We start from the raw sequence: 25,505 nt of genomic DNA on the forward strand, positions 1-25,505 counted from the left end.
AGCGCACCCAGCGTCCCCGGCGCCGGCCGCAGCCATCTTGGAGAAGGGCGGACGAAGCCGCCCGGGCGTCCCGGTCGGGGCGGGGCACCTCGGCCCGGGTGCCCAGCGTCGGGAGCGGACGCCCCGCCGGTGCGCAGATCGGGGGCCCCAGCCGGCAGGTCGCGGGCCGGAAAGGGGCGCCCAGCGAGCCGGGGGCCCGCGGGAAGCTGCCTCCCTCCGCTTCCACCCGGGCTTTCCGACGCCCACGCAACACTGGAAACCCAATCTGGATAAACCCCTGGAAATGCTCTTACAAAGGTTTATAAGACAAAAGGAAAAAGGTAACAAGTCACAAATCTAGTAATTTATAACTATTTTCCCACAAGGACTTTACTTAAAAAGATATGGTCTCAGGTACTTTTGTTTGAAACACAAATGTATAGATGCTTAATTTTTAGCTTTTGGGCCGAACATATGAAAACTAAGCTGCTTAAACAATTTACTTTTAAAAAACCTGTATGAGATTTTAGACTTTTATAAAGCAATCAGAACTCGCAGAAGGGGGGAAAATCCATTTCAAAGATAAATTGCCACTTGTGAAACCCAAGTTAAGAACGAATTCAAACCATCCTACAAACAGAAAAGAACAGTTTCACAAATTTAGTTGTATAGCTTTGGCTTTCTTTAATATGGCATTATTATTCACAAACAATCTACCACCAAGAGATTTGCTTACTTATTACAAAGTAACTTTTGTTATTTCAACATTTGTGTCAGTTGAAAATTACTGGCAACTAATAAGATCAATTAGAAATGCCTTGAGAAATTAAATAGCTCCTTGTATTAACTTATAGTGATACTTCGAAATTGCAGAAGAACTTTATTGACTGTATACCACATATTACAACCAGCGTTCATATTTGTTTGGATATCTCCAAATAGACTTTTGGAATTTAAAATAGTGAATTCTTTATAAAGTGTTGTAGTAGCCTATACCAGAGATTGGGAATCCAGAAACTAAAGTGTAAAAAAATTTTGACCCTATCACTCACAAAATCCTCTTTAATAGAGAAACAAAAAAGCATGGAAAGGAGCGCTAGAGAGAAGACAGAAATGTAAAGGTACTGAGTCTTTCTTGCTGGCTCTAGGCCCTGCCGATAGTCCTCAACTCTTGGTCCACACTCACTTTCTGAGTGGTGTTATCCAGGGTTTAAATACCACCCCACACTGGTGACACTCACATTTGTATCTCTAGCCCACACCTCTTCCTTGAACCACCGGCTCCTCCATCCAATGGTTTACTCATCTACTCTCATATCCTACAGGTACCTAAATATATTATGTTCAAACCTGAGCTCGCAGCTCTTCTCCCACCCCCAGCTCCATCCATAACCTTCCCCACTTCAGGAGTGGAAACTCCATCCTTGCAGTTCCTCAGGCCAAAAGCCTGGGGTCATCTTTGATTCCTCCCTTCTTATGCCTCAGCGTCTATCACCAAGCTTTGTCAGCTCTCATTTGAAAATCTATCCAGGATCCAACCACTTACCACCTCTACTATCCACACCCTGGGCCAAGCTGCCGTCATCTCTCACTTGGATTATTTTAACAGCCTAAGTGGTCTCCTGCCTTCACCTTTGCCTCACTTCTGTCTACTTAACTCAGCTGCCACAAAGGTTTTTTTAAAAACCTAGGTCCAATCCTGTCACTTGTTTGTTCAAAACACTTTAATGGCTCCCCATCTCACTGAAAATAAAACCAAAAGCTTATTGAGGGCCTACGGGCCTTCCTTACATGGCCTCCAGCCCTCGCCCTGGTCTCAGCCACTGCCCTCTCCCACACTCACCTCCTCCAGTGTCACTGCCTCTCATGCTTGCACACGTCTACCCACACCCCTCCTTGGGCTTGCATTCTTGCTGCTTGGAATTCTCTGCCCACTCTACGGCCACACATCCACATGGCTTACTCCTTCCCCACTTCAGGTCTGTGCCTTCTCTGAACCCGAATTCGAAACCCTCGGGCCTCACCTCTTGAACCTCCTTGGCTTATTCTCCTTAGCACTTTCCACCAGTAATAGTTACCATCAGTTTATCTGATCTGTATCTATGTACTTCTGTTTTCCCAAACTGGCACGTGGACTTTGAGAGCAAGCACTGTGTTCACTGCTTCATCTTCAGTGTCTGGAACAATCCCCAGGACGTAATAGGCACTTCAGCAATATTTGCTGAAGGAATAATGAATCATCACAACCCCTCAGAAGTGGGTACTGTTGTCCCCATCGGACAGGTAAAGAAGTGAGTCTCAGGCCTGGGGTCTGAAATTAAAAAGGTTTATGGCAAAATTAAAAAGGTTTTGGGTTACAATTCTGTAGCACAGTCCACTAGAGAATAGTGTATTCAGTGAAAACACTTCGCTAAATTATCCCTTAATGTTGAGCTGAAAAGGAAATGCCACTCAACGTAAGGGGGAGTGAGGCTTTGTACGCCGTTCCCATGCTCATTTCTCAGATCACACATTACTGTATATTTGCAAGAGAGGAACATAGTTTCTAGGGTTAGCTAGAATGAATCCAAGTGAGCTTTTTAAAAAATAGCCAAATAAAACGAATCGTTTCTACAGCAGTAATTCCCACCTTTGATTCTATATAGTTATGAAAATCTCCATAATCACTTAGACAAGTATATGGCTACGTGAGTTCGTGTTAATCTAGAGCATTTTCCCCCTCAGTAGTCCTTGTGACTAGAGCTATTTTACAAACGTTTTTAAATGACTGCTTTAAAATCAAACGTGGTACTGTGGAGTTGGAAGCTTGAATACAGGGTCTGCCTCTTTACGAGCTGTGAGACCTTGGGCAAGGTATCTGACTTCTCTTTCCTAATCAGCACCAAGAGTCTTAATGACCACGTTGGGATTAATTGTGAGACTTAAATGAAATACATGTCCGAATCCCTGCCACACTGGAGCTACCCGATAAAACTTCGTTTCCTGTTACTAGCTGTCAAACCCACACTGCGAAACGCTGCGTCCTAACGGGAACGTAAACCAAGTTTCCGGGCCTGCCTTCTCAACCTCAAAGTGCGCGCCCATTTGAACCTAAAGGAAACGCCATGAATCAAATGGAAAAAGGAAGTTGCGGGGGCGTGCATTTCTCCCGTCTCATGCTGCGCGAGGAGGGTAGCCGCCTGGGAACTCGAAAAAAGTCTGCGGCTCTCACCACGTGCGGGGTGCTTCCCCGGCGGAGGACCCCCACACGCGACTCCGCGCGTCTTGAAGCCGCTGCGCCGTAGAGTGAAGTGTCCCTCTGCCGCCGCCGTACACCGCGAGGCCCAGTAGCGCACTCCTATTGGCTGGGCAGCTTGGCGCCAAAGCACGGAGGGGAGGCGACGATCAGGAGCTGTGGGAGTGGGAAAGACAGGAGCAAAGAGCGGCGGCCGAGAGCCCGGCGACCGTTTGGCGTGAGACCGGGCGGCTGAAAAGGCCGCGGGACCGGGGCGCGTCCGCCATGTTCTGCGAAAAGGCCATGGAGCTGGTCCGCGAGCTGCACCGTGCGCCCGAAGGGCAGCTGCCGGCCTTCAATGTAAGGGGGGGTCAGGGTAGACAGAGGTGGGCGTGCTGAGGGGTGGGGCCGAGGCGAGCGGCGGGGGCGGGGCCGAGGGGAGGGGCGCTGGGGGCGGTCCGGGGGCGGGGGTCGAAGGCGTGCTGGGGGCGGTCCGGGGGCGGGGTCGAGGACGGTGCTGGGGGCGGTCCGGGGGCGGGGCCGAGGGGGGTGCTGGGGGCGGGGCCGAGGGGCGGTGCTGGGGGCAGTCCAGGGGCGGGGTCGAGGGGGGCTGGGGGCGGGGCCGAAGTGGTGCCGGGGGCGGGCGGCTTCCTTGCAGTTCTTCCTTGTGCCTCCCCTGGGGGGTTTACTTTCTCACGGTGTAAGCTGCAAAGTCGGGGACAAAAATTTTGGAAGGTGGCAAAACAAAGAATAGGAGGAAAAAGAAGGCCGTCGCGTTTGTGTCACCCAGCGATACTGTGCCTTTCCCCGTGCGCGTGTCTCTAGTGCCCTCCCATGTGTGGCTTTGTCGCTCTTCCTGTGTGGGAGCAGACACTGACTAGGCAGCCTATGATCTGGCATTTGTTGCGCGCTCAGGCAGAACAGTGTGGTGATGGGAAGCCAGGCCTCTGGAGCCAGGCCGGGATTCTGGCTCTGTCGTGTGATTTAGGAGAGTTGCTCGGGCTTTCCGTGCTCTGCTCTCTCTGCAGAAATGAGGCCGATGGTAACAGTACCCAATGCCTAGTGTGGAGAGGGCTGATGGGTTGGTATATGTCACGTTTCCTGTGCAATGCCTCACACCCAGGAACCGCTAAGTCAGTGTTTGCTATTAATTTTCTTTCTGCCACTGCTGCTGCTGCTACTATTTCTCTTGTGATTATTCTTATTTCCCTATTACTGGTCCTCCAGTCAAGGTGCTGAGCACTTGACCTACATTATCTTTTTTTTTTATTGAGGTAACATTGGTTTATAACTTTATATAAATTTCAGGTGTACATCATGTTGCGATTTCTGTGTAGAGTACATCATGTTCACCACCCAAAGACTAATTATCATATGTAACCGATATTATCTCTTTTCCTCCTGATAACCCTTTGAAGTCTAAATGGTTATTTTCTGTTTTTTCCAGCTATCTGTTGGAGGCTTGGGGAGATTAAGCATCTTGCCCATGGTGACATAGCCAGTAAGAAGTAAAGCTAGGATTTAAGCCCTGGCAGGCTGGCCCCAGAGCCTGCACTCTGAATTCTGTACTCCACTACTTCCCCCATCATAGGGCGGCGTGTGTGGATGCCAGGGCACTTCTGCTGGGTTCGGGGCACCAAAACAGGTATAGGGTGTAATGTGATAGGTGGTACCAAAGAGGTGTAGACAAGGAGCACAAAGGAGAAAGGCCAGTGTGAGTACAGGAGGGGGCAAGTGAGCCATGCCTAGAATGATGAGGTCACCGCTCTGAGAAGGGAGCGAGGCATCCCAGCCAACTGCAGAGACACGGAATCACATAGGAGAGGGTGACTGAAAGATAGGGTGTGCGCACAGCCTACAGAGGTGGGTTTTAGGCCTTTAGTTTGGTATTCATTCATAAGGCGTTCGGAAGCTGGTGGAGGATTTTAGACGGGAGTGAAAGGGTAATTTTTTGTGTTTTGAGGACAAAGCAGGAATATGGGGAATGGATTGGAGAGAAGAAAGAATGGAGGCAGGGAGATAGACCAGGTGAGAGATGTGTATGGTTCAAACTGTGTCTGGTCTGTGGGCCCCGAAATCGGTGCCTGGCTTTAGAGGCTTGAGACAAACAGGACTTGTAACTATTAGAACAGGAGTGGAGATGGGGTGGTTCGTGAATGAGGGGGCTTCTCTCTCAGGGAGCTGAGTAAACAACATTGGAGTTCAGGAGGAAGAGTGTTTGGGGGAAGGTGAGTTTTGTTTTGAACATTAAAGGGCACCTAGTCTGATGATTAGGTCATTTTACAGATGAGGAAACTTGAGTCAGCAGAAATTATGGATCAAGTTAAGATACTTGTCTGAACTTACAGCATATTGGAGGAGGAGCCTCAACATGAACACAGGTTTCCTAGATTCCAGTCTGTTATTCTTTCAACTTCAGGACAGTTACCTCATTTAAAAAGTCAGAAGACAGCAGTGGGAAGTTCACTAGAGATACTGGAATGCAGAGGTATGTGGGCTCTAAATATGGCTCCACACTGGGGTCCAGACAGCTGGGCACTTTGGAGGTCATGGTGCATATGAGGAAACAAGCCCAGAGAGGCAGAGACTTGTCCAACAGGTGCTGGCCTTGGAACCGGCTCCTAAGACTCTTAGTCCAGCTCTCCTTTTCACTCAATTTTAAGATAAGTGTTGGTTTACCACTTTGGGGGAGCCAGGAGTGGAACTTAGACGGTGTAAAGTACTCCTTCTTCTAGGTCTTAGTGTGGTAGGGCACCTTTTGTTGCATTCACCGTCCACTGATAAACACACCTGCCAGTAGTTGACTCAGGCAGGCCTGCAGAGTGGCCCCTCTGTGACACAGCTGAGCAGGGGCAGACTGAGAACTGATCTGATTGATCTGAAGGCTAATAGGCCCATGACCTGCACAGGCTCTCAAGAATCGTTCCTCCCAGGGGAATGATAGTCAGTGGGTATAGAATGGGGACTCTGCCTGGTTCATTCCGGAATCCGTCATGGCTAGGTGCTGTGTTCAGCAAACTGAAGTGATTGTCCACTTTCTACATGCAGAACTGGTAATAGTTTAAGTGAGTTTTAGGAAAATTGTCTTGGGCTCCCAGAGGCTCAGAGCTAGAGTTAGGGGCACAAAATGGATGCAATTCCTACTATAGGTTTAAAAAAATCTAAATCCGAAAGTTTGTGTGTATTTTTGCAAAATTATTTCACACTTGTCTTTTGTATACCTGCAGATTTATTAATTGTACAAGAGTTTCAACTATTCCTTAAAATAATATTTGTTGATAAAAGGAATATTTAACTGAATTCTAATGTCAGACTTTTCCGTAGTCTCTTTTTAACCCGCTGATGAAAGTGAAGGTGGAAATCATGCTTACGTTTTTCATCAGAAATTACGTCTTTTGTTTTCTTTGAGCAGCGTTAAGTAATTGATTTTGTAATTCTATCAGTTATGCCAAAGCATTTTTGCTAATGCTTATATTTTGACACTAAAACTAGAATAGGAAAAGTAGATGAGTTGCTTATCTTTTTATTGTTGACAAACTTATTGTGAAACATTTATGAATTTCAGAATTCTGTTTTTATCCTTCCGAGGCAAATTTTTTGAAACTTTGCCCCAAGATGGACAGTAGAAAAACTCCTTTGGCCTTTCTATTCTTGTAGTAAAACCAAAACAACTGTTCCTTTTTTTTTTTTTTTGTAGTAATCTTTTAAGACCATTTTTCAATAAATAATAAATTATTCACATACTTTTGTCATAGCTTATTGCTTCTGTAGGACTATTGATTTTTTTGTTGTCAGTTTTATTGAGGGATAATTTATATACAACAAAATACACTCTTTAACAGATTTTTGAGTTTTGACATATGTATACATCCATATGTATATATATAAAACCAGCACCGCAATCAAGATTTCTGTCACCCCAAGGGCTCCTTTTTCCCCTTTGAAGCTACCTCCTACCTGCAGCCTTAGGCAACCAAGGATTTATTTTCCATGACTACAGATTATATTTGTCTTTTTTTTTTAAAGATTTTATCTTTTTCCTTTTTCTCCCCAAAGCCCCCCGGTACATAGTTGTATATTCTTCGTTGGGGGTCCTTCTAGTTGTGGCATGTGGGACGCTGCCTCAGCGTGGTCTGATGAGCAGTGCCATGTCCGTGCCCAGGATTCGAACCAACGAAACACTGGGCCGCCTGCAGTGGAGCACGCGAACTTAACCACTCGGCCACGGGGCCAGCCCCTATATTTGTCTTTTTTACATATTTCTGGATTCAGTATGTCAGGAGTTGCAAATTTTCTGTCAAGGGCCAGATGGAATCATGGAGTATGTATTCCTATATGTCTGACTTCGTTTGCTCAGTACAGTGTATTTGAGATGATCCTTAATCAATATGTTGATTATGTATATTGTGTATGTTGTTAGTAATTCATTCCTTTTTATTGTTTTTCTATTTTTTATTGTAGTAAAATTTGCCATTTTAACCATTTTTATCTGTACACTTCAGTGGCATTAATTACATTCACATTGTCGTGTAACCATCACCCCTATTTCCAAAACTTTTTCATTACCCCAAACAGAAACTCTGTAACCATTAAGCTGTAACTCCCCATTCCCCTCATCCCCCAGCCCCTGGTAACCTCTAATCTACTTTCTGTCTCTATGAACTTGCCTCTTCTAGATATTTCAGATAAGTGGAATCATACATTTGTCCTTTTGTGTCTGGCTTATTTCACTTAGCATGTTTTCAAGGTTCATTCATGTTGATGCATGTATCACTGCTTCATTCCTTTTGTTTTTTTGGGGTTTTTTTGAGGAAGATTAGCCCTGAGCTAACTACTGCCAATCCTCCTCTTTTTGCTGAGGAAGACCGGCCCTGAGCTAACATCCATGCCCATCTTCCTCTACTTTATACGGGGGATGCCTGCCACAGCATGGCGTGCCAAGTGGTGCCATGTCTGCACCCAGGATCCGAACTAGCAAACCCAGGGCCACCAAGAAGTGGAACGTGTGCCGCCAGGCCAGCCCCAGCTTCATTCCTTTTTATGGCCAAATAATATTCCATTGAATGGATAGACCATATTTGGTTTATTGATTCATCAGTTGATGACATTTGGGTTGTTCCCACTTTTTGTTTATTATGAATAATGCTGCTCTGAACATTTGTATACAAGTTTTAAAAAAAATTTTATTAAGGTCATAATAGGTTATAACATTCTGAAACTTTAGTTGTACATTATTGTCAGTCACCATATACATGTGCCCTTGTACCCCTTATGCCAACCCCTCAACCCCTTCCCCTCTGGTGACCACCAATCTGTTCTCTGTATCTATGTGTTTGGTGGTGGTTGTGTTTTTCTTTTTCCCCTATTTTCCACATATGAGTGAAATCATACAGTATTTGTCTTTCTCCATCTGACTTATTTCACTTAGCATAATATCCTTAAGGTCCATCTCTCTGGTCCCAAATAGCAAGGTTTCATCCTTTTTTAATGGCTGTGTAATATTCCATTGTGTATATATACCATATCTTCTTTATCCATTCATCCGTCAGTGGGCACTTAGGTTGTTTCCATGTCTTGGCTATTCTGAATAATGCTGCAGTGAACATAGGGGTGCATAAGTCTCTTTGAATTGTTGATCAAGTTCTTCAGGTAAATACCCAGATGTGGAATAGCTGGGTCACATGGTAGTTTTATTTTTAATTTTGGGGGGAATCTCTATACTGTATTCCACAGTGGCTGTACCAGTTTACATTCCCACTCAGTGTACAAGGGTTCCCTTTTCTCCACATCCTCTCCAACACTTGTTATTTCTTCTCTTTTTAATAATAGCCATTCTAATGGGCATGAGATGCTATCTCCTTGTGGTTTTGATTTGCATTTGTCTAATAATTAGTTGTGTTGAACATCTTTTCATGTGCCTGTTGTCCATCTGTGTATCTTCTTTGGAAAAATGTCTGTTCGGATCCTCTGCCCATTTTTTAATTGGATTGTTTGCTTTTTTGTTCTTGAGTTGTATGAGTTCTTTATATATTTTGGAAATTAACCCCTTGTCAGGTATATGATTTGCAAATATCTTCTCCCAAACAGTAGGTTGTCATATTGTTTTGTTGATGGTTTCCTTTGCTGTGCACAAGCGTTTTAGTCTGATGTAGTCCCATTTGTTTATTTTTGCTGTTTCCCTTGCCTGAGGAGACATATCCAAAAAGATACTGCTAAGACTGATGTCAAAGAGCATACTGCCTATGTTTTCTTCTCAGAGTTTTATGGTTTCTGGTCTTACATTCAAGTCTTTAATCCATTTTGAGTTAATTTTTGTGCATGGTGTAAGATAGTGTCTACTTTCATTCTTTTGCATGTGGCTGGTTTTCCAACACCATTTATTGAAGAGACTTTCCTTTCTCCATTGTTCTTGCTCCTCTGTCAAAGATTAGCTGTCCATTGATGTGTGCATTTATTTTTATTTTTAGGCTCTCAGCGCTGTTCCCTCAATCACTTATCTGTTTTTCTGCTGATACCATGCTGTTTTGATTACTGTAGCTTTGTAGTATAATTTGAGGTCAGGGAGTGTAAGACTTCCAGCTTTGTTCTTTTTCCTCAGGATTTCTTTGGCTCTTTGGGGTCTTTTGTTGTTCCATGTAAATTTTAAGATTCTTTGTTCTGTTTCTGTGGCAAATGTTGTTGGGATTTTGATAGGGATCACATTGAATCTGTAGATTGCTTTAGGAAGTATGGACATTTTAACTATGTTAATTCCTGCAATCCATGAGCACAGAATCTTTCCATTTCTTTGTGTCGTCTTTGATTTCTTTCAACAATGTCTTACAGTTTTTGATGTACAGGTCTTTCACTTCCTTCGTTAAATTTATTCCTAGGTATTTTATTCTTTTTGTTGCAAATGTAAATGGGGTTGTTTCCTTGATTTTTCTCTCTGCCAGTTCATTGTTAGTGTATAGCATTGCTACTGATTTTTGTATGTTGATTTTGTACCCTGCAACTTTACTGTATTTGTTTATTGTCTCTAATAATTTTTTGGTGGATTCTTTATGGCTTTCTATATATAAAACTATGTCATCCACAAATAATGACATTTTTACCCCTTCCTTTCCAATTTGGATCCCTTTTCTTTCTTTTTCCTGCCTAATTGCTCTGGCTGGGACTTTCAAAACTATGTTGAATAAGAGTGGCAAGAGTGGGCACCCTTGTCTTGTTCCTGTTCTCAGAGGGATGGCTTTCAGTTTTTCACTATTGAGTATGATGATGGCTGTGGGTTTGTCATATATGGCCTTTATTATGTTGTACTTTCCTTTTATACCCCTTTTATTCAGAGTTTTTATCATAAATATATGCTGTATGTTTTCAAATGCATTCTCTGCATCTATTGAGATGATCGTGATTTTTATCCTTCATTCTGTAATGTGGTGTATCACACTGATTGGCAGATACTGAACCATTCTTGCATCCTTGGAATAAATCCCACTTGGTGGTAGTGTATAATTTTTTTAATGTATTGTTTTCTTGGTTTGCTAATATTTTGTTGAAGATTTTTACATCTATGTTCATCAGTGATAATGGCCTATCACTTTCTTTTTCTGTGTTGTCCTTGTCTGGTTTGCTGTCAGGGTTATGTTGGCCTCATAAAATGAGTTAGAAAGTGTTCCCTTCTCTTTAATTTTTTGGAATAGTTTGAGAAGGACAGGTATTAAATCCTCTTTGAATGTTTGGTAGAATTCTCCAGAGAAACCATCCGGTCCTGGACTTTATTTTTGGGGAGGTTTTTAAATTATTTTTTCAGTCACCTTACTAGTGATGGGTCTATTCAGATTCTCTATTTCTTGATTCAGTTTTGGGAGGTTGTTTGATTCTAAGAATTTATCCGTTTCTTCTAGGCTATCTAATTTTTTGGTGTATAGGTTTTCATAGTATTCTCATCCTTTGTATTTCTGTAATACCTGTTCTAATTTCTCCTCTTTTGTTATTTATTTCATTTATTTGAGGCTTCTCTTTTTCTTAGTCAGTCTTCCTAAGGGTTTCTCAATTTTGTTTATCCTTTCAAAGAACCAGCTCCTAGTTTCATTGATCTTTTCTGTTGTCTTTTTAGTCTCTATTTCATTTATTTCCCCTCTGATTTTTATCATTTCCTTCCTTCTGTTGACTTTTGGCTTCATTTATTCTTCTTTTTCTAGTTCCTTTAGGTGTAATATTAGATTGAGATTTTTCTTGGTCTTGAGGTAGGCCTGTATTGCTATAAACTTTCCTCTTAGTACTGCTTTTGCTGTGTCCCATTTTGGGCTGTTAGGAATGATACTGCTCTGAACATTTGTATACAAGTTTTTGTATGAATATATGTTTTCAGTTCTCGAGTGTATACCTAGGAGTAGAATTGCTGGATAATATGGTACTTTTATGTTTAACTTTTTGATGAACCATCAGACTATTTTCCACAGACTGCACTGTTTTACATTCCTACTTGCAATGTATGAGGGTTCCAATTTCTCCCCATGCTCGCCAATGCTTATTATTATAGCCATTCTAGTAGGTGTTTTTGCTTTTTGATAAGATGTGTAAATCAAAGAAAAGCATAGTATGATAGAATATTGCCACAGACTTGGTGGAAGAATTAATGAATGTGTATCAATATTACTTTATATGTTCTAGGAGGATGGACTCAGGCAAGTTCTGGAGGAGATGAAAGCCTTATATGAACAAAACCAGTCTGATGTGTAAGTTTTAAGATTGATGAAAGAATTAAGATACTGAAATCAGATAATCTTACCTCAGTTTTTAGATGTGATTTTCTGTCTCTGTGAGCCTAATCATACTCTCACTGTACAGATTATCACAGGACAAGAGGGATTTGTGTTGGTCACTGCTGTATCTTTGGAAATTCAAATAGTGCTTGGCATATGGTGGATGCTCAATAAATATTTGTTGTTTGACTGACATGACTTGAAATAAATTAGGGTAGACCTAAAAGACACGAGCAAGTAGAAACCCTAACAAGGTGAAATATATAGTTTCCACTGCTTGTTTTCATTGATAGATGCCTTAATGTGTTAAAGGGAGAATGGGCAGTTTGTAAACTTAGCAGGAGCAGCATTGTTCCTGATAGGTGGAGTAGAGTTCACAAAGGCTATGGCTTGGTGGGTGAGGGGGCTCTAGATTTATGGAAGATTTAAAGCTAACCATGGTAGTTGGCGCGATGGAGAATTTGGGCTGTAGGACAGATTTTCTAGGTTCCCAGGGTCTGTGAAGAGTAAGACACCAAAGAGTACCAACTGCTGGCTGAAAGGTGAGGTATTCAAATCTCCACCTAGAGAGAAGTCTGTCTGTGACATGAGGTTTGTCTTTGGCCTTGTTAGGTACACTGTTTATCAGTTACTTGGACATAGAAATCACTAGCATGCTGGTAAGATTTGTGGAGCACACAGAACCACAGGAGCATTTTCCCACTCTTACGTTGTGCTTAAGAATAGACACAGAAAAATCTTTACAAATAGAATGAGGAACTGAACCCCAACAGGTCTGCAGTAAACATGAAGTTCTGAACTCAAGTTCTCAGGCGATTCATTCATTCACTTAACAAACATGTACTAAACGACTGGGTGCCACTAAGAAGCTCTGGTATTCCAATTGTAAGCCACATAGTCAAGATTTCTGCCCCGATGGCCGTCACAGTCCAGTGTGGAAGACAGATGTGAAATACACATCTACCAAACTGGGATACAAGCTATGAAGGAAAGCAACAGAGTGCTAGGAGAGAGAAGAGTGAAGTGAAGGTATAATTAGATTCAGGAAACAGGGACGTTCTCTCCAAGGGAGAGACATTTCAGCTGAGGCCTAAAGGAGAAATAGATTTTAGCAAGGCAGTAATTGTGGGCAGAGAGCATTCTAGGTAGAGGGAACAGCATATGCAAAGGCCCTGAGTCATGAAAGAGGGTGAGATGCTCAGGAAACTGACACTTGAAGGCCAGTGGGGCTGAAGCTTAATAAGCAGGCAAAGGGTGATGCCAGGTGACATTTTTAAGCATATGGGGCAGGTGGTGGCACATTTGTGATTTAAAAGATTACCTTGGATCCTGTGTGGACTGTGGATGGAGGGACTGAGAGGAGAGGGAGGTATCCTGTTATCTAGGTGATGGGAGAGGTGACCTGGACTAGGTAAAAAGTGAACAGGTTAAAGACATATTTCAGAGATGGCTTAATAGGAGTGGATCCAGTTGGAATGATTTTCGTGTCTTCCCTGTATTTGAACCATCTGCAAATTCACGATCCAAAATTCTGTGCCCCATCCTCCTAGTTTCTTTTTTGGGGAGACAATCACCATTACCAGTGTCTGGTTAAAAATTATTTGTCAAAATAATTTGACAATAACTTAATCTATATTTTGCCTCTTTTTCAGGGCCTGTAGCAGGCACTGCATGAAGACATCCTCATACTCATCTCGTTCCTTTTAAAACTCCGAAGTAGATTTTTATTCATTCTGTAAATCTGGTTATGTTTTGTTTTTCCCAATTTTATTTTTATTGTGGTAAAATACATACAACATAAAATTTGTCATCTTAACCATTTTTCATTCTACAGTTGAGTGTAATAAATGCATTCATAGTGCTGGGCAGTCATCACCACCATCCATCCTCGTAACTCTTCCTCTCATAATACTGAAACTCTGTACCCATTGAACAATTGTATATCTGGTTTTTAAATGTCATACTTGTCTAATATCTAAGAAGATGTAGATTTTATAGGGTAAAACCAAAATTTTCTCCCTCTTTTTGTGAAGAACACTGAGTGTAGTACATGCACATAGTCGAAGATCAAGAAATGTTTGTTGGATGATTGAAGGACCATTTTAACTCATTTTACTATAACAAGGATTTGGAATAGAAACACGATATAAGACCATAATCTTATGAACTCTGATGTCAGGTTTGTCTCTTGTCCCAGCATGGTACAGGGATTCTAGAAAGTGAGTAAACACAGTGTTTGTCTTTTGGAAATAATGGAGAATAATCAGTGTGCAAAAATGCAAAGTACCAAATGGTTAAATGAAATGCTGGTGGTATGATCTTAGGCAAATTATTTAGCTTTTGGCTTTTTTATCTTTAACATAGTAGTAAAAGCTCTGTTGTGGAGGCAGGTACTATTTGCTTAGGTTAACTGCTAACCATAAATAGGTTAAAACAAGCATGGAAGTCAGTTGTTAGTTGGCTTTGAAAATTTTACTTATAGTAAAATATACATATTTGTTCTTTTCCTCTTTAAATGTTCTCACCAGGAATGAAGCGAAGTCAGGTGGGCGAGGTGATTTGATACCAACCATCAAATTTCGACACTGTTCTTTGTTAAGAAATCGACGCTGCACTGTAGCATACCTGTAAGCTTCTCAGTTTGTTTGCTTGGAGTGGCAGGGAACGATGGAGGGGTTTTTGTGTGGTTTCCTAATTAGCCATTTCAGATGGATAACAGGATTTCTTAGATTTGTTTTTCCTTGATAAGCATTCTAAACTCTCTTTTTTCCATTTAAAATTTTCTTATTATGAAAAATTTCAGTATTTGTAAAACTAGGAGAATAAGATAACAAACCCCCTTGGTTATATAGGTTTAACAGTTTTTAACATTTTGCCATGTTTGCTTCATCTTGTTTTATTTGTCCATGGCAGACATTTTCCTGCTGAACACTTCAGTATACATCTCTAAGAAAAGTGCCTTTTGGACCTTTTCTCCCATGACGTTGTACCATTCTCATACCTAGAAAAGTGAACAAGCCTTCCCAGCATCTAGTCAGTTCACATTTATTTTTCCCCATTGTCCCAAAGATCTTCTTACAGTTTGTTCATTTGCCTCGGGAGCCAAAGAAAGTCCACATGTTACACTGAGGTTGCTGTAGTCTTGAGTCTCTCCTGATCAAAACAACTTCTGATGTCCCTTTTGTTATGCCATCTAATACCTTCTTAATGTCCTAGGTATGACCGATTGCTTCGAATTAGAGCACTCAGGTGGGAATATGGCAGTGTCTTGCCAAATGCTTTACGATTTCACATGTCTGCTGAAGAAGTAAGTTAGCACTGTTCAACTTTATGAATTTGGAAAATGCTGAGGTTCTGGCATTGTTCTGTAATAGTATTTATGGTATTTCTCTTTTTGTTTTTAACATCTGGTTTTCAGCAGTTCTTGGTGTGTATTTATTTATTATATACTGTGATGAGGATGGTAGGAGTAATTCTAAATGCAAGGCTATATGGAAAACTGTGTTATTGCTTAACAAAATAAAGGATCCCTTATGTTATTTATTAGTGATCCATTAGTAGGATTAAAAAACTGGCATTATTGGGGCCGGCCCATGGCCGAGTGGTTAAGTTTGCGCGCTCCGCCTTCGGTGGCCCAGGGTTTCACCGGTTCGGATCTTGAGCTCAGACATGGCATCACTCATCAGACCACGTTGAGGTGGCTTCCCACATGCCACAACTAGGAGGACCCACAACTAAAATATATATATACAACTATGTACTGGGGGAATTGGGGGAGGAAAAAAAAAAAGATTGGCAACGGTTGTTAGCTCAGGTGCCAATATTTAAAAAAAAAAACAAAAGCAAAACTGGCATTATTATTTGGGGGTTTTCCATAAAGTGTCAGAGTGTGTGTGTGTGTGTCTATAGTATTTTCAGTATATTCACAGTTGTGCATTCATTATCACCATCTTATTCCAGAACATTTTCATCACTCCCCCCAAAAACCTTGTAAACGTTATCATTTACTTCATATTCTCTCCCCTCCTCTCAGCTCCTGGAAATTACTATTCTATTTCCTCCATAGATTTGCCTATTATGGCTTTTTCATGTAAGTCAGTCATGCAACGTGTGGCCTTTTGTGTCTTTCACTTAGCATGTTTTCAAGGCTCATCCATGTTACCACAGAACTTCATTCTGATTTATGGCTGAATAATATTCCATTGTACAGATGTACATATCTCATCCATTCCTCAGTTGATGGACATTTGAGTGTTTTTCTCAACAATGTTTTACAGTTTTCAGGAAAACTGTCAATGCAGAGTTTTAAGAGATTATAATTCTGAAATGGTGTATTTTTCATGATTCTCTTTGTGTTGGAATGTTCCTTAGGTCTGTGATTAAGTACGCTGGGATGTAAGTTCTACAAGAACAGAGATTTTTGTTCACTTTGTTAAATGATCCATCCTGAGTACCCAGATCAGTGCCTGGTTCACAGCAAGCAGTCAATAATATTTGTCGCTTAAATGAATTAATGGTCGCAGTATGGGGATGGGGATGTGTGCTGCTTCTGAAAGGCTAAGTGTACAATTTCTTCAAGTTTGTTTTCTTATAACTTTGTCAAATGACCATCTTTATGTTTGCAGATGGAGTGGTTCAATCATTATAAAAAATCCCTTGCTACTTATATGAGGTCACTGGGAGGAGATGAAGGTTTGGACATTACACAGGATATGAAACCTCCAAAAAGCCTATATATAGAAGTGAGTATACTTTTGTAAAATGGATTTTTCTTTAGCACGTAGGTTGTGCTGACTTTGGTCTAAGAAGAGGAGGGTATATGAATATATATCAGCTTATATTAAAAAAGAAAGGAAACATAAACCCAAACCAAAAATGTTACCTCTGGGGGAATGGCGGGAATAGGATAAAACAGCTAAATCTTTTTAATATACCTCTTTTAACAGTTTTAACTTTGAAACCATGTAGGTATTTTACATATTACTAAAACAAAATTAAATCAAAGTGGAAAAGCAACCCACAAAGTTTGAAAGCACAAAGAAACAAACGAACCTGTGTTTCAAGTTGGTGGATTAGTCAAACAGGAAATATTTTAAATTACTTTAAAACACATCACTTTATTGTACATCTCTAGTGGGTGTGTTCTAAGCATGAAAAGAATTAGAAAGAAAGTGTAACCTGTTTTTAGTGATTATATTATTAGTAATATTGTTTACTGTTATTTTGTAACAATTTATATATTGACGGATAGAGCAAAAAAGTAATGGCACTAGGAACCAAAATACTCAAAATAAGAGAAAAGGATTCAAATACTAAAATGAAAAAGTTAAGTGAAAATCCTATATTCCACGGGGCCGGCCCTGTGGCCAAGTGGTTAAGTTCACCCACTCTGCTGCGGGCCGCCCAGGGTTTTGTCGGTTCGAATCCTGGGCGTGGACAGGGCACCGCTCATCGAGCCATGCTGGGGCGGTGTCCCACATGCCACAACTAGAAGGACCCACAACTAAGAATATACCACTATGTACTGGGGGGCTTTGGGAAGAAAAAGGAAAAGGATAAAATCTTTAAAAAAAAAAAAAGAAAATCCTATATTCCCAAACTCGAGTTGAAATATCAGCATGGACTCATGTTAAATCGTCTCTTTTTCTAAAAAAGTATTTCTTAGCTCTGTCTGCTGCAAAGGCCTAGAAACAACAACCAACCCAGTAGCCATGAGCTTCTAAATTCTGGAGTCTAAATGCCATTTTCCACTAAAGGAAACAAGGACTCCTTGGGAAAAAAAAGGCTGAGTCCAGGTCTTAGATAAAAAGTGTACAATCTGAGCAGGGAACACCTTGTCTTCCTAAAAAGCAAAGAAAGTGTCGAGGACCACATGAGGACTGCGAAAAGGGCTGGAGAGCCCATTTGAAGGAGTGCTCACTGGCCAAGGAAGGGACAGTTTGAGCATCAAGATTATTAACTGCAGTGAACTGAATCACATCCGTTACATTAGAAGCACGAATGCGTAACGACAACAAAGACCAAACAACCATTAAAAAAATAAAACATCTTTGGGTCCGCTTGGAGAATATGAGGGATGCAGCTCATTTTGAAAAGTGGTAAATAAAAGAATGGAATCAAATATCCATCTGCCTTTGCTGTACAAACTGTCTCAGGGTAGCCAATTTGTTTACAAGGGAAATTTCTTTTTTTTTTTTGAGGAAGATTAGCCCTGAGCTAACATCTGCTGCCAATCCTCTTTTTGCTGAGGAAGACTGGCCCTGAGCTAACATCCGTGCCCATCTTCCTCTACTTTATATGTGGGACACCTACCACAGCATGGCTTGCTAAGCGGCGTTGTGTCCGCACCTGGGATCCAAACCGGCAAACCTCGGGCTGCCGAAGCAGAATGTGCGCACTTAACCGCTGTGCCACCAGGCCAGCCCCGGAAATTCGTTTCTTATAGAAGAATTCCAGCTAATAAAAGCAGCAGCAATCAAAGAACTAGATTAATGCTGTTTTGTAGCCCTAATGCATGCAGGCAAATAGCTACTGAAACCATTAGGTGAAAAGTTAACGGACCTTAATAATGGATGGATATGGAAAGGCAGGTATGACACCTGGACCCATTGATCAGTCTTAACATCCAAAAAGGGACAACCAGACGTTTTGTGCTTCGGAAAGCCTTCTAACAGGAAGTATGTCACATCATTTGCCAGGAAATCAAACCTGATCTGATCCAGCCCCTAGACCTAACATCCAGTTTATAGGAAATTCAAGGACAGAGGAACATGTTAAATGACCCCACAGGAATCCACAACAAAATCCAGTTTGTGGGAAACTACCAAACAAGCTGCCCAGTTTCTTTAACAAATACATTGCCAACAGGAAGGGGGAAAAGGGAGAGAACCCTCTAGATTAAAAGATAGTGGGAGATGTATCAGAAGCGTGTAATATGTAGCTCTTGTTGGACTCTGACTTGAACATGGCAACTTTAAAAAAATTCAGGAGCCAGATGGGGAAATTTGGACACTAAGTGGATATTTCATATTAAAAATTATTAATAAGATGCAATAATGGTTTGAGATTATGTTTTTAAAAAAGAACCTTATTTGGTAGAAGTACATACTAAAATATTTATAGATGAAATGAAATGATATCTAGGCTTTGCCTCAAAATAATCCTGAAGTGGATGAGGCAACAAGATTGACCACATGTTGATAATTGTTGAAGCCAGTTGGTGGGACATGAGGTTTCATCATACTAGTCTTTTTACTTTTGAATATGTTTGAGATTTGCCATAGTAAAAGTCTATTTAAAGAAGCAAAAAGGTGGTGGGGGGGATTTTTCTAAAAGAGTATTTCTCGAACGAAGCTAAAATACCTTTGGGAGTATGATAAGATTCCGGAGGGATCACAGGACATTATGAAATTATATAGGAAAAGTAGCAGACTGGAACTCGCTGCTGGAGCTGGCTTTACTAATACCGCAGCTAGCGCTCAGGAGAATCAACTCTAGTCCTGAGTTCTCACAGGAGATGAAAAATGTCCTCCTGCTTTCCTGTGGCAGCACGTCGAGCTGCAGCCAGGTCTGTGGCCTCTCTAAAGACACATTTGAACAGTCCTTCTCTGCAGTTGCAGAAGTAGTTATCAAAACGCTGCCTTACACCTCCCGGTTCCGACTAAGAATCTCTCCTGTTTCTTACAACATGAGTCTTTCATGGTGTACTTCTAAGTATTCCTGGGAAACAGTCTGAATATCGAAGGAGATTGGAATAATCTCTGGGTTTTTTTTTTTAAACATTTTATTTTTCCTTTTTCTCCCCAAAGCCCCCCTGGTACCTAGTTCTGTAATTTTAGTTGTGGGTCCTTCTAGTTGTGGCATGTGGGACGCCGCCTCAGCGTGGCTTGATGAGCAGTGCCATGTCCGCGTCCCGGATTCGAACTGGCGAAACCCTGGGCTGCCGAAGTGGAGTGCGCAAAATTAACCACTCGGCCACGGGGCCAGCCCTCTGGAATAATGTCTTTAAAACCGAAATTTTGCAGACTTAACCTATGTCCTCTTCTCAGATATTGATATTTTATGGGAGGGATCTTTAAGAGGAAGGTTGGAGTAGATCTAAAACATTCTCTTTTTTTGTAGATATGTATTTCAACTCTCGGTTTTTCAGAATTTGCAGAAGGGAAGGAATCCAGTGATCTTGTCTCCCCATAGCACCCTGCTGGGTTTCCTTGCTGTCAGTGTTGACATACACAGACATTTGGAAATTTTGACATTCGTCTTCCTCCTCATCAAAACAGGACAGCTGGACCCACTAGAGTACCCCAGGAAGGAGTACTAGGCCTAGCTACAGAGAAGAAACAAACAAATAGAATGCCTAGTACTTCTGCTGTATGGGTATTTAGATAACCTCCATTTACTTTATGGGCACTACATATTAAAAAATAGTTTAGATAAAACATCAGTTTTTCGTTTCAGGTACGGTGTCTAAAAGACTATGGAGAATTTGAAGTTGATGATGGTACTTCAGTCCTATTAAAAAAAAATAGCCAGGTATTTCTTGTCTTAAGATACCTTAAATCTTGTAAGAGTCTTGCATGATGAAAATGTTGGAATCGGGAGAAAAATAAATATCACCTTGTGATGGTCATTTGTATCATAGGCATTATTTCAATATGACACCCTGTTTTGTTCTTTTTCTAAATATAAGGACTTGAAGCAAATGTTGCATATAGTAAGAATAGTTTTGTTAATTTACCTAGGGTATTGCTTGTATTTAACACTAAGCATTTTCCTGGGAAATTATCACAATGGGCCTTATTCTAGTTAAATGGGCTATTAAATTGTTGGATTTAGCTCCTTTCTTCGAATTATAATTTATTAAAAAGTGCTAAGCACTTGTTTTCAGCTTGTACTTCACCTTTTAAATCCTAGTTCTTTAGCAAACAAATAATGATATGGATCAAAATTTTCTCAGTATTTCATATATAAACATAACAATTTAACAAAGAAAGATTAAAATTGTGAAGCTGTGACTGAAACTAAAGTTTTCCTTATAAAGAATCTCAATATATTTATTGTTTCCTTAGAAATCTTCAAGTTCACATTAGGTGAATTCACATTAGCTAAATTTATTTTTATCCTATCTCAGTTTTCTGTGGTCACGTTAGCAGAAGAGGAAAATTGACCTAATGAAAACCACTCCCCTGCTTTCTTTGCCTCCCATCTTATCATCAACCAGTTAGAGTCCAATGACCCTAAATCCTTGAGGTTGATTTTGTTTATGTCCTGGAGCAAAAGCATACTTCAGGTCTTGTGGTTTTTGGGCTTGTTTCCCTCAGAAAGGCTAAGTCGATCTCTCATTTTACTAGAACCTTGGAGCTTTAAATAGTTTCCTAAAACAAAGGTTGAATATTTTAAAGACAGATTTTCAAGGTACATTAAAATCTTTGGTTGTTAAGGCAGAACTTTCCCTCCCAGCGTCCTCTTTGCAGTAGGCTACCGATGAATAGAAAGCAGGTGATGAACTAATGCGCTCAGAAAGATCTGTATTTCTGGAGCACAGCGTGAGGCTCTGGTTCACAAGAGCAAAACTACCCTCATAAAGTAAGACACGAGAAAATGTCACTTCACCTCAAACACTGTCCTGTGGCTGACTTTCTCTCTCAACTTTACGGCTGACCTTCCCACCAGGTGTGCCGAGACAGTGATTCTCCAGCCTGGAGTGCCTGGTGGGGCTGGGGCAGGCGGAAGCCAGCCGAGCCCCTCCTCCATCTTCTCCCTTGCTAGACAGTTGTCATCTTCTGTATGGACCATGCAAAAGCCTTCCTCCTGAGATGCTTTTAACCTTGTCTCAGTATTGCCACACCCTCAATCATAAAAATGGGAAACAATTTTAAAAACATAATCTATAGCTGATATTAAGGGGCTTCAGAATGTCTGATGACATCTAAAACCAGTTTTCTATGGAATCTGTGGTGCCGATCATCCAGATCCTGTGAGACGTTCACAGGGCGACGTTTTCATCCCATCCGTTCTTGCATACTTGTCAAGACGGCAAGCACGCTTTGTTTGTCCAGAAATCAGAGGCTCCTCTTGTTAGTAGATGCTGTGATGGCTGTTAGACGAACAACTCTATACAGTGTTTTCCTTGTTTACATTGTGCATTCTTAGGCATTTTAAACATTCTGTTAACGAGTTAGAGAACAGTCCTTGGCCTGTGTGTCCTCGTGACTGGTTTGAAGGAATTAGGTCTTGCATGAGGCCTTGGAGTTTGTGAGGAGGGACCCTCAGATGTCCAGTGCCCCTGACATTACATCTTGCTTCCCTGAGGAGTTTGGATGATCCCTCCTGCTGAGTCATTTTCTAAGGTTATTTGCTCTGTCCTTCCTAACCACTGTTTGTAGTTTTCACCCCAGTATGTCTGAATCATCTGAGATGTCTTTGGTCACCTGTGAGCTTGCAAAGTCGCCCTGCCTTGCTTCCTGCACCTCTGCACTCCAGGGTTTAGTAAATGTGCACTTCTGCTTTAAGCCCCTGTGTTCTGAGAGGGACTCAGACGAGGAGACTCCTTTCAGCCTCAGAACAAGAGCAGTGTCCCCCCAGGAAGGCAGGGATGGCAGATGGTAGCTGGGTCCCAGCATCTTCACATAGCCTGGGAAGAGCACCCATGTCATAGCTTACAAAGACTTCATCCTTGAGAAATACAGGAGAAAAGTGGCCACTGTTGTTATTAAAAGAATAAATGTTCAGACTCAAATCCTGGAAGAGAGGTAATGGAGAAGACTCCTTTGGTTTGTCCCCTTAATGAGCTGTTGCACCACTTGTAATACAGTGCCCCAGAATCTCACCCATCTGGATTTTCTGTGCACAAATTAAAAAATGGAAACACTAAGGAAAATGCCGACTAGAATTCAGAAGGCTTTAGTTAAATTTAACATAAACTATGAATTTGTTTATAAAAATAAGGAATTCAGTACAGCTCTAAGTGGCATCAATTTCAGTTGATTAAAACAGCAACTATAACTTAGCTTTTAACTACTTAGCTGTTGGAGTTTGAAATAGATATAATCAGTTGCTGCTTTTTAATGGTGCAAAATGTAATTTAAAATTCTTTTCACTCATTTCTCTTCCTCTCCCCCTACTCTTTTCCCTGTAGCACTTTTTACCCAGGTGGAAATGTGAGCAGCTGATTAGACAAGGCATTCTGGAGCACGTCCTGTCCTGACCTCACCCTGGGGTACTGCCAGGCTTCCCTGTGGTGCATGGTGGAACCCAGCCACGGAAGCTTCTACACCCTCCTTCATCCCCACCCCTCTTTGGTTTTAAAAGTTGCATCTTTTAAGATAGTCAGGAATACTTGGCTAAGGAATGTGGTATATTTTTCTGTTGTACAGGATTCCTCCTCGTCTTTGTAATAGGCTGTATCTATAATGATGACACTCCTACAGTTACTACAATGTGTGGTTTTTTTAAATGAAACTGAACATTTATTACATTTGTATCTCTTTTAAACAATGAGAGAGTTTCACGTGGCTGTATAGGGAGCAGGTGGGTCCTGTGCACCTTGTGTTGTTTCTGCTGCTGTGCATTGTGCAAGCCAGGAGTCTGAATTTCTAGAATACATGTTTCCAAATCACATGCACAGGTAGAGATGACAGTCCATAAAAATTTTCAGTATATTTAATGTTTAAAGATGTACTAATTTGTCATCTGGCTATTTGGGAAGAAAGGAAGGACACAATGGGTTTTGCCCATTTCCAACAGTGGTGGCTTGTCTGGCTTGTGCCTGCCTACAAGCTTGTAGGTGAGCACCAGTATCACCACTTTGGAAAGAAAAATAGAAATTGGGGCTAGAAAAGGAACTTTGTGCAGTCTTCCCCCAGACTTACCTTGACTGAAAAGTCACTTGAAGAGTTGGTCGGCCAAGTGGAGGGCAGTTTCTTTGTCCAATGAACTGTGAATGGTGTAGGAGCTGGAGAGGCACAGAGTGGTGTTACCTGGTACTCAGTGGCCTTTCCCCACCAGTCACCTCCCTGTGCAGCCCAGTGATCGGAAAGAGGCATTCAAATGTAAAAGTCCAGATAAGCCTGGTACCTGGCACACACTGCATGTGCAGTTTCATTTTTATATAGGAGACTGTTTCTGGCTGAAATTATATTCAAGAAATCAAGTTATAGAAACCTTTTCCTACCATGTGGATCTGTATGTTTTCATAATAGACCTACTTAGGTCAGTAGGCTTCCCTTTGCAGATTATTTACATTATTAAAAATAATTTCTCCCCATAGTTTTCAGGCCAGATCAGGTTTTCATCTAAATCTTTGGTGATACACAATAAGGAAAATTTCCCGAGTGAATGAGATGGGTGATGTTGACGTCTAACTGCCGGTCTGTAGTCACTTCCTTCCCTCGTATTCAACTCCCAGAGCATGTGGAACCACGCACACAACAAGCCCAGGTCCCGGAGCCAGGTGGCAGGATCAACAGCCAAGAGGACATGGCCGTGTGGCCAGCCCAGCATCATTCCCCAACTTTGATTAGACAATGTATTTTTTGTTTAGTTACCCATATAAAATAATAAAGTATATTCCTTATTTGAAGTGAATGTATACCAGTTGAATTTGAAATTTTGGAGGTTTTATTGCTTTATATTGACTGGCTCTGTATTTAGAATTGTGGCTAGAATTTTACACATATATCATGTTTTCTTATTATGAAGGTAATAAATGCACAGTTAAAAAAAATACAATGTTGAAAATGAAAGCAAGTTCTCCTCACCTACTAAATACCACCATCCAATGTGCTCACTGTTTGCTGGTTACATACATAAAGTACAATGCCATTTCTTTTTAAGTGGGTTCCCAATTATTTTCTAGTTTTTGTTCCTAATGTGAATGAAATCTTTTTTCTGTTCTATTTTCTAATTGGCTCTGGCTGATAGATGTAAGAAAGCTGCAAATTAAGATGATGTGGCTAAATTCTAGTATTTGTATAGACTCATTTCTTTTTCGCATTGATATTGTTGCCCAGAACCTTCAGAAACATGTTGACTGCTGCTGGTGATAGCTGGCAGCTTATCTTTTCCCTAACTTGATTGGAATGCCACAGTCTTCTTTATCAACCTTTGTAGCACATCCTTCTCCAGAAAAAATACCAAAACTTATGGCCTTCCTCACTGCAACTTGAAGCCTCAAAATAAATTCAATAGTATAACTAAAAACAAACAGAACAGCAGTAATTAACAAATATTGTTTTTCCAAGTGAGCTTTTGGAACTTGAGTGATGATCATATGGTTTCAGACTTAACTCCCTAATGTAATGAATTCTTTAAATAGAACTGTGTTGTTGAACTATCTTGCATTCCCTGGGCTATAGTCTGCTTGGCCATGGTGTGTTAACCATCCAGTGAACTGCAAGATTTGATTTCCTGTCATTAGGGAATTTTGCAACTGTGAGTGATGTTGGTTTATAGTGTTTTGGAAGAGGGGAGTGTGTGTGTGCGCACGCACACATGGGTGTGTGTGTCTCTGCTTTGTCAGTGTTGTCAGTTATATGTTCCTGTGAAACAAACTACCCAAAACATGG

General features: G+C 41.2%; 1 protein-coding gene across 2 annotated transcripts; it reads left to right on the plus strand.

The window, feature by feature from the left end:
- The first annotated feature begins 36 nt into the window (after positions 1-36).
- Positions 37-25,016, plus strand: GINS1 (GINS complex subunit 1). Of its 2 annotated transcripts, none has more exons than XM_046678434.1 (8): positions 37-320; positions 2,859-3,553; positions 11,849-11,913; positions 14,469-14,567; positions 15,157-15,247; positions 16,566-16,682; positions 20,398-20,472; positions 23,078-25,016. In XM_046678434.1, exons 2-8 carry the CDS (start codon positions 3,479-3,481, stop codon positions 23,144-23,146), a joined length of 591 nt encoding a protein of 196 aa, XP_046534390.1. In that variant the 5' UTR covers positions 37-320; positions 2,859-3,478; the 3' UTR covers positions 23,147-25,016. The 2 variants fall into 2 exon arrangements, with proteins under 2 accessions (XP_046534390.1, XP_046534391.1); XM_046678435.1 differs by having other exon boundaries at positions 2,972-3,553.
- Positions 25,017-25,505: the final 489 nt, after the last annotated feature.

The sequence above is a fragment of the Equus quagga genome, chromosome 12 (genome assembly GCF_021613505.1).
Source record: "Equus quagga isolate Etosha38 chromosome 12, UCLA_HA_Equagga_1.0, whole genome shotgun sequence".
NCBI classification, from domain to species: Eukaryota; Metazoa; Chordata; class Mammalia; order Perissodactyla; family Equidae; genus Equus; species Equus quagga.

Coding starts and splice junctions, on each gene's coding strand:
- GINS1 (XM_046678434.1), top strand. CDS start 3,479: ATGTTCTGCGAAAAGGCCATGGAGCTGGTCCGCGAGCTGCACCGTGCG. Junction 15,248..16,565: donor TTCACATGTCTGCTGAAGAA/GTAAGTTAGCAC, acceptor TTATGTTTGCAG/ATGGAGTGGTTCAATCATTA. Junction 16,683..20,397: donor CAAAAAGCCTATATATAGAA/GTGAGTATACTT, acceptor TTTTCGTTTCAG/GTACGGTGTCTAAAAGACTA.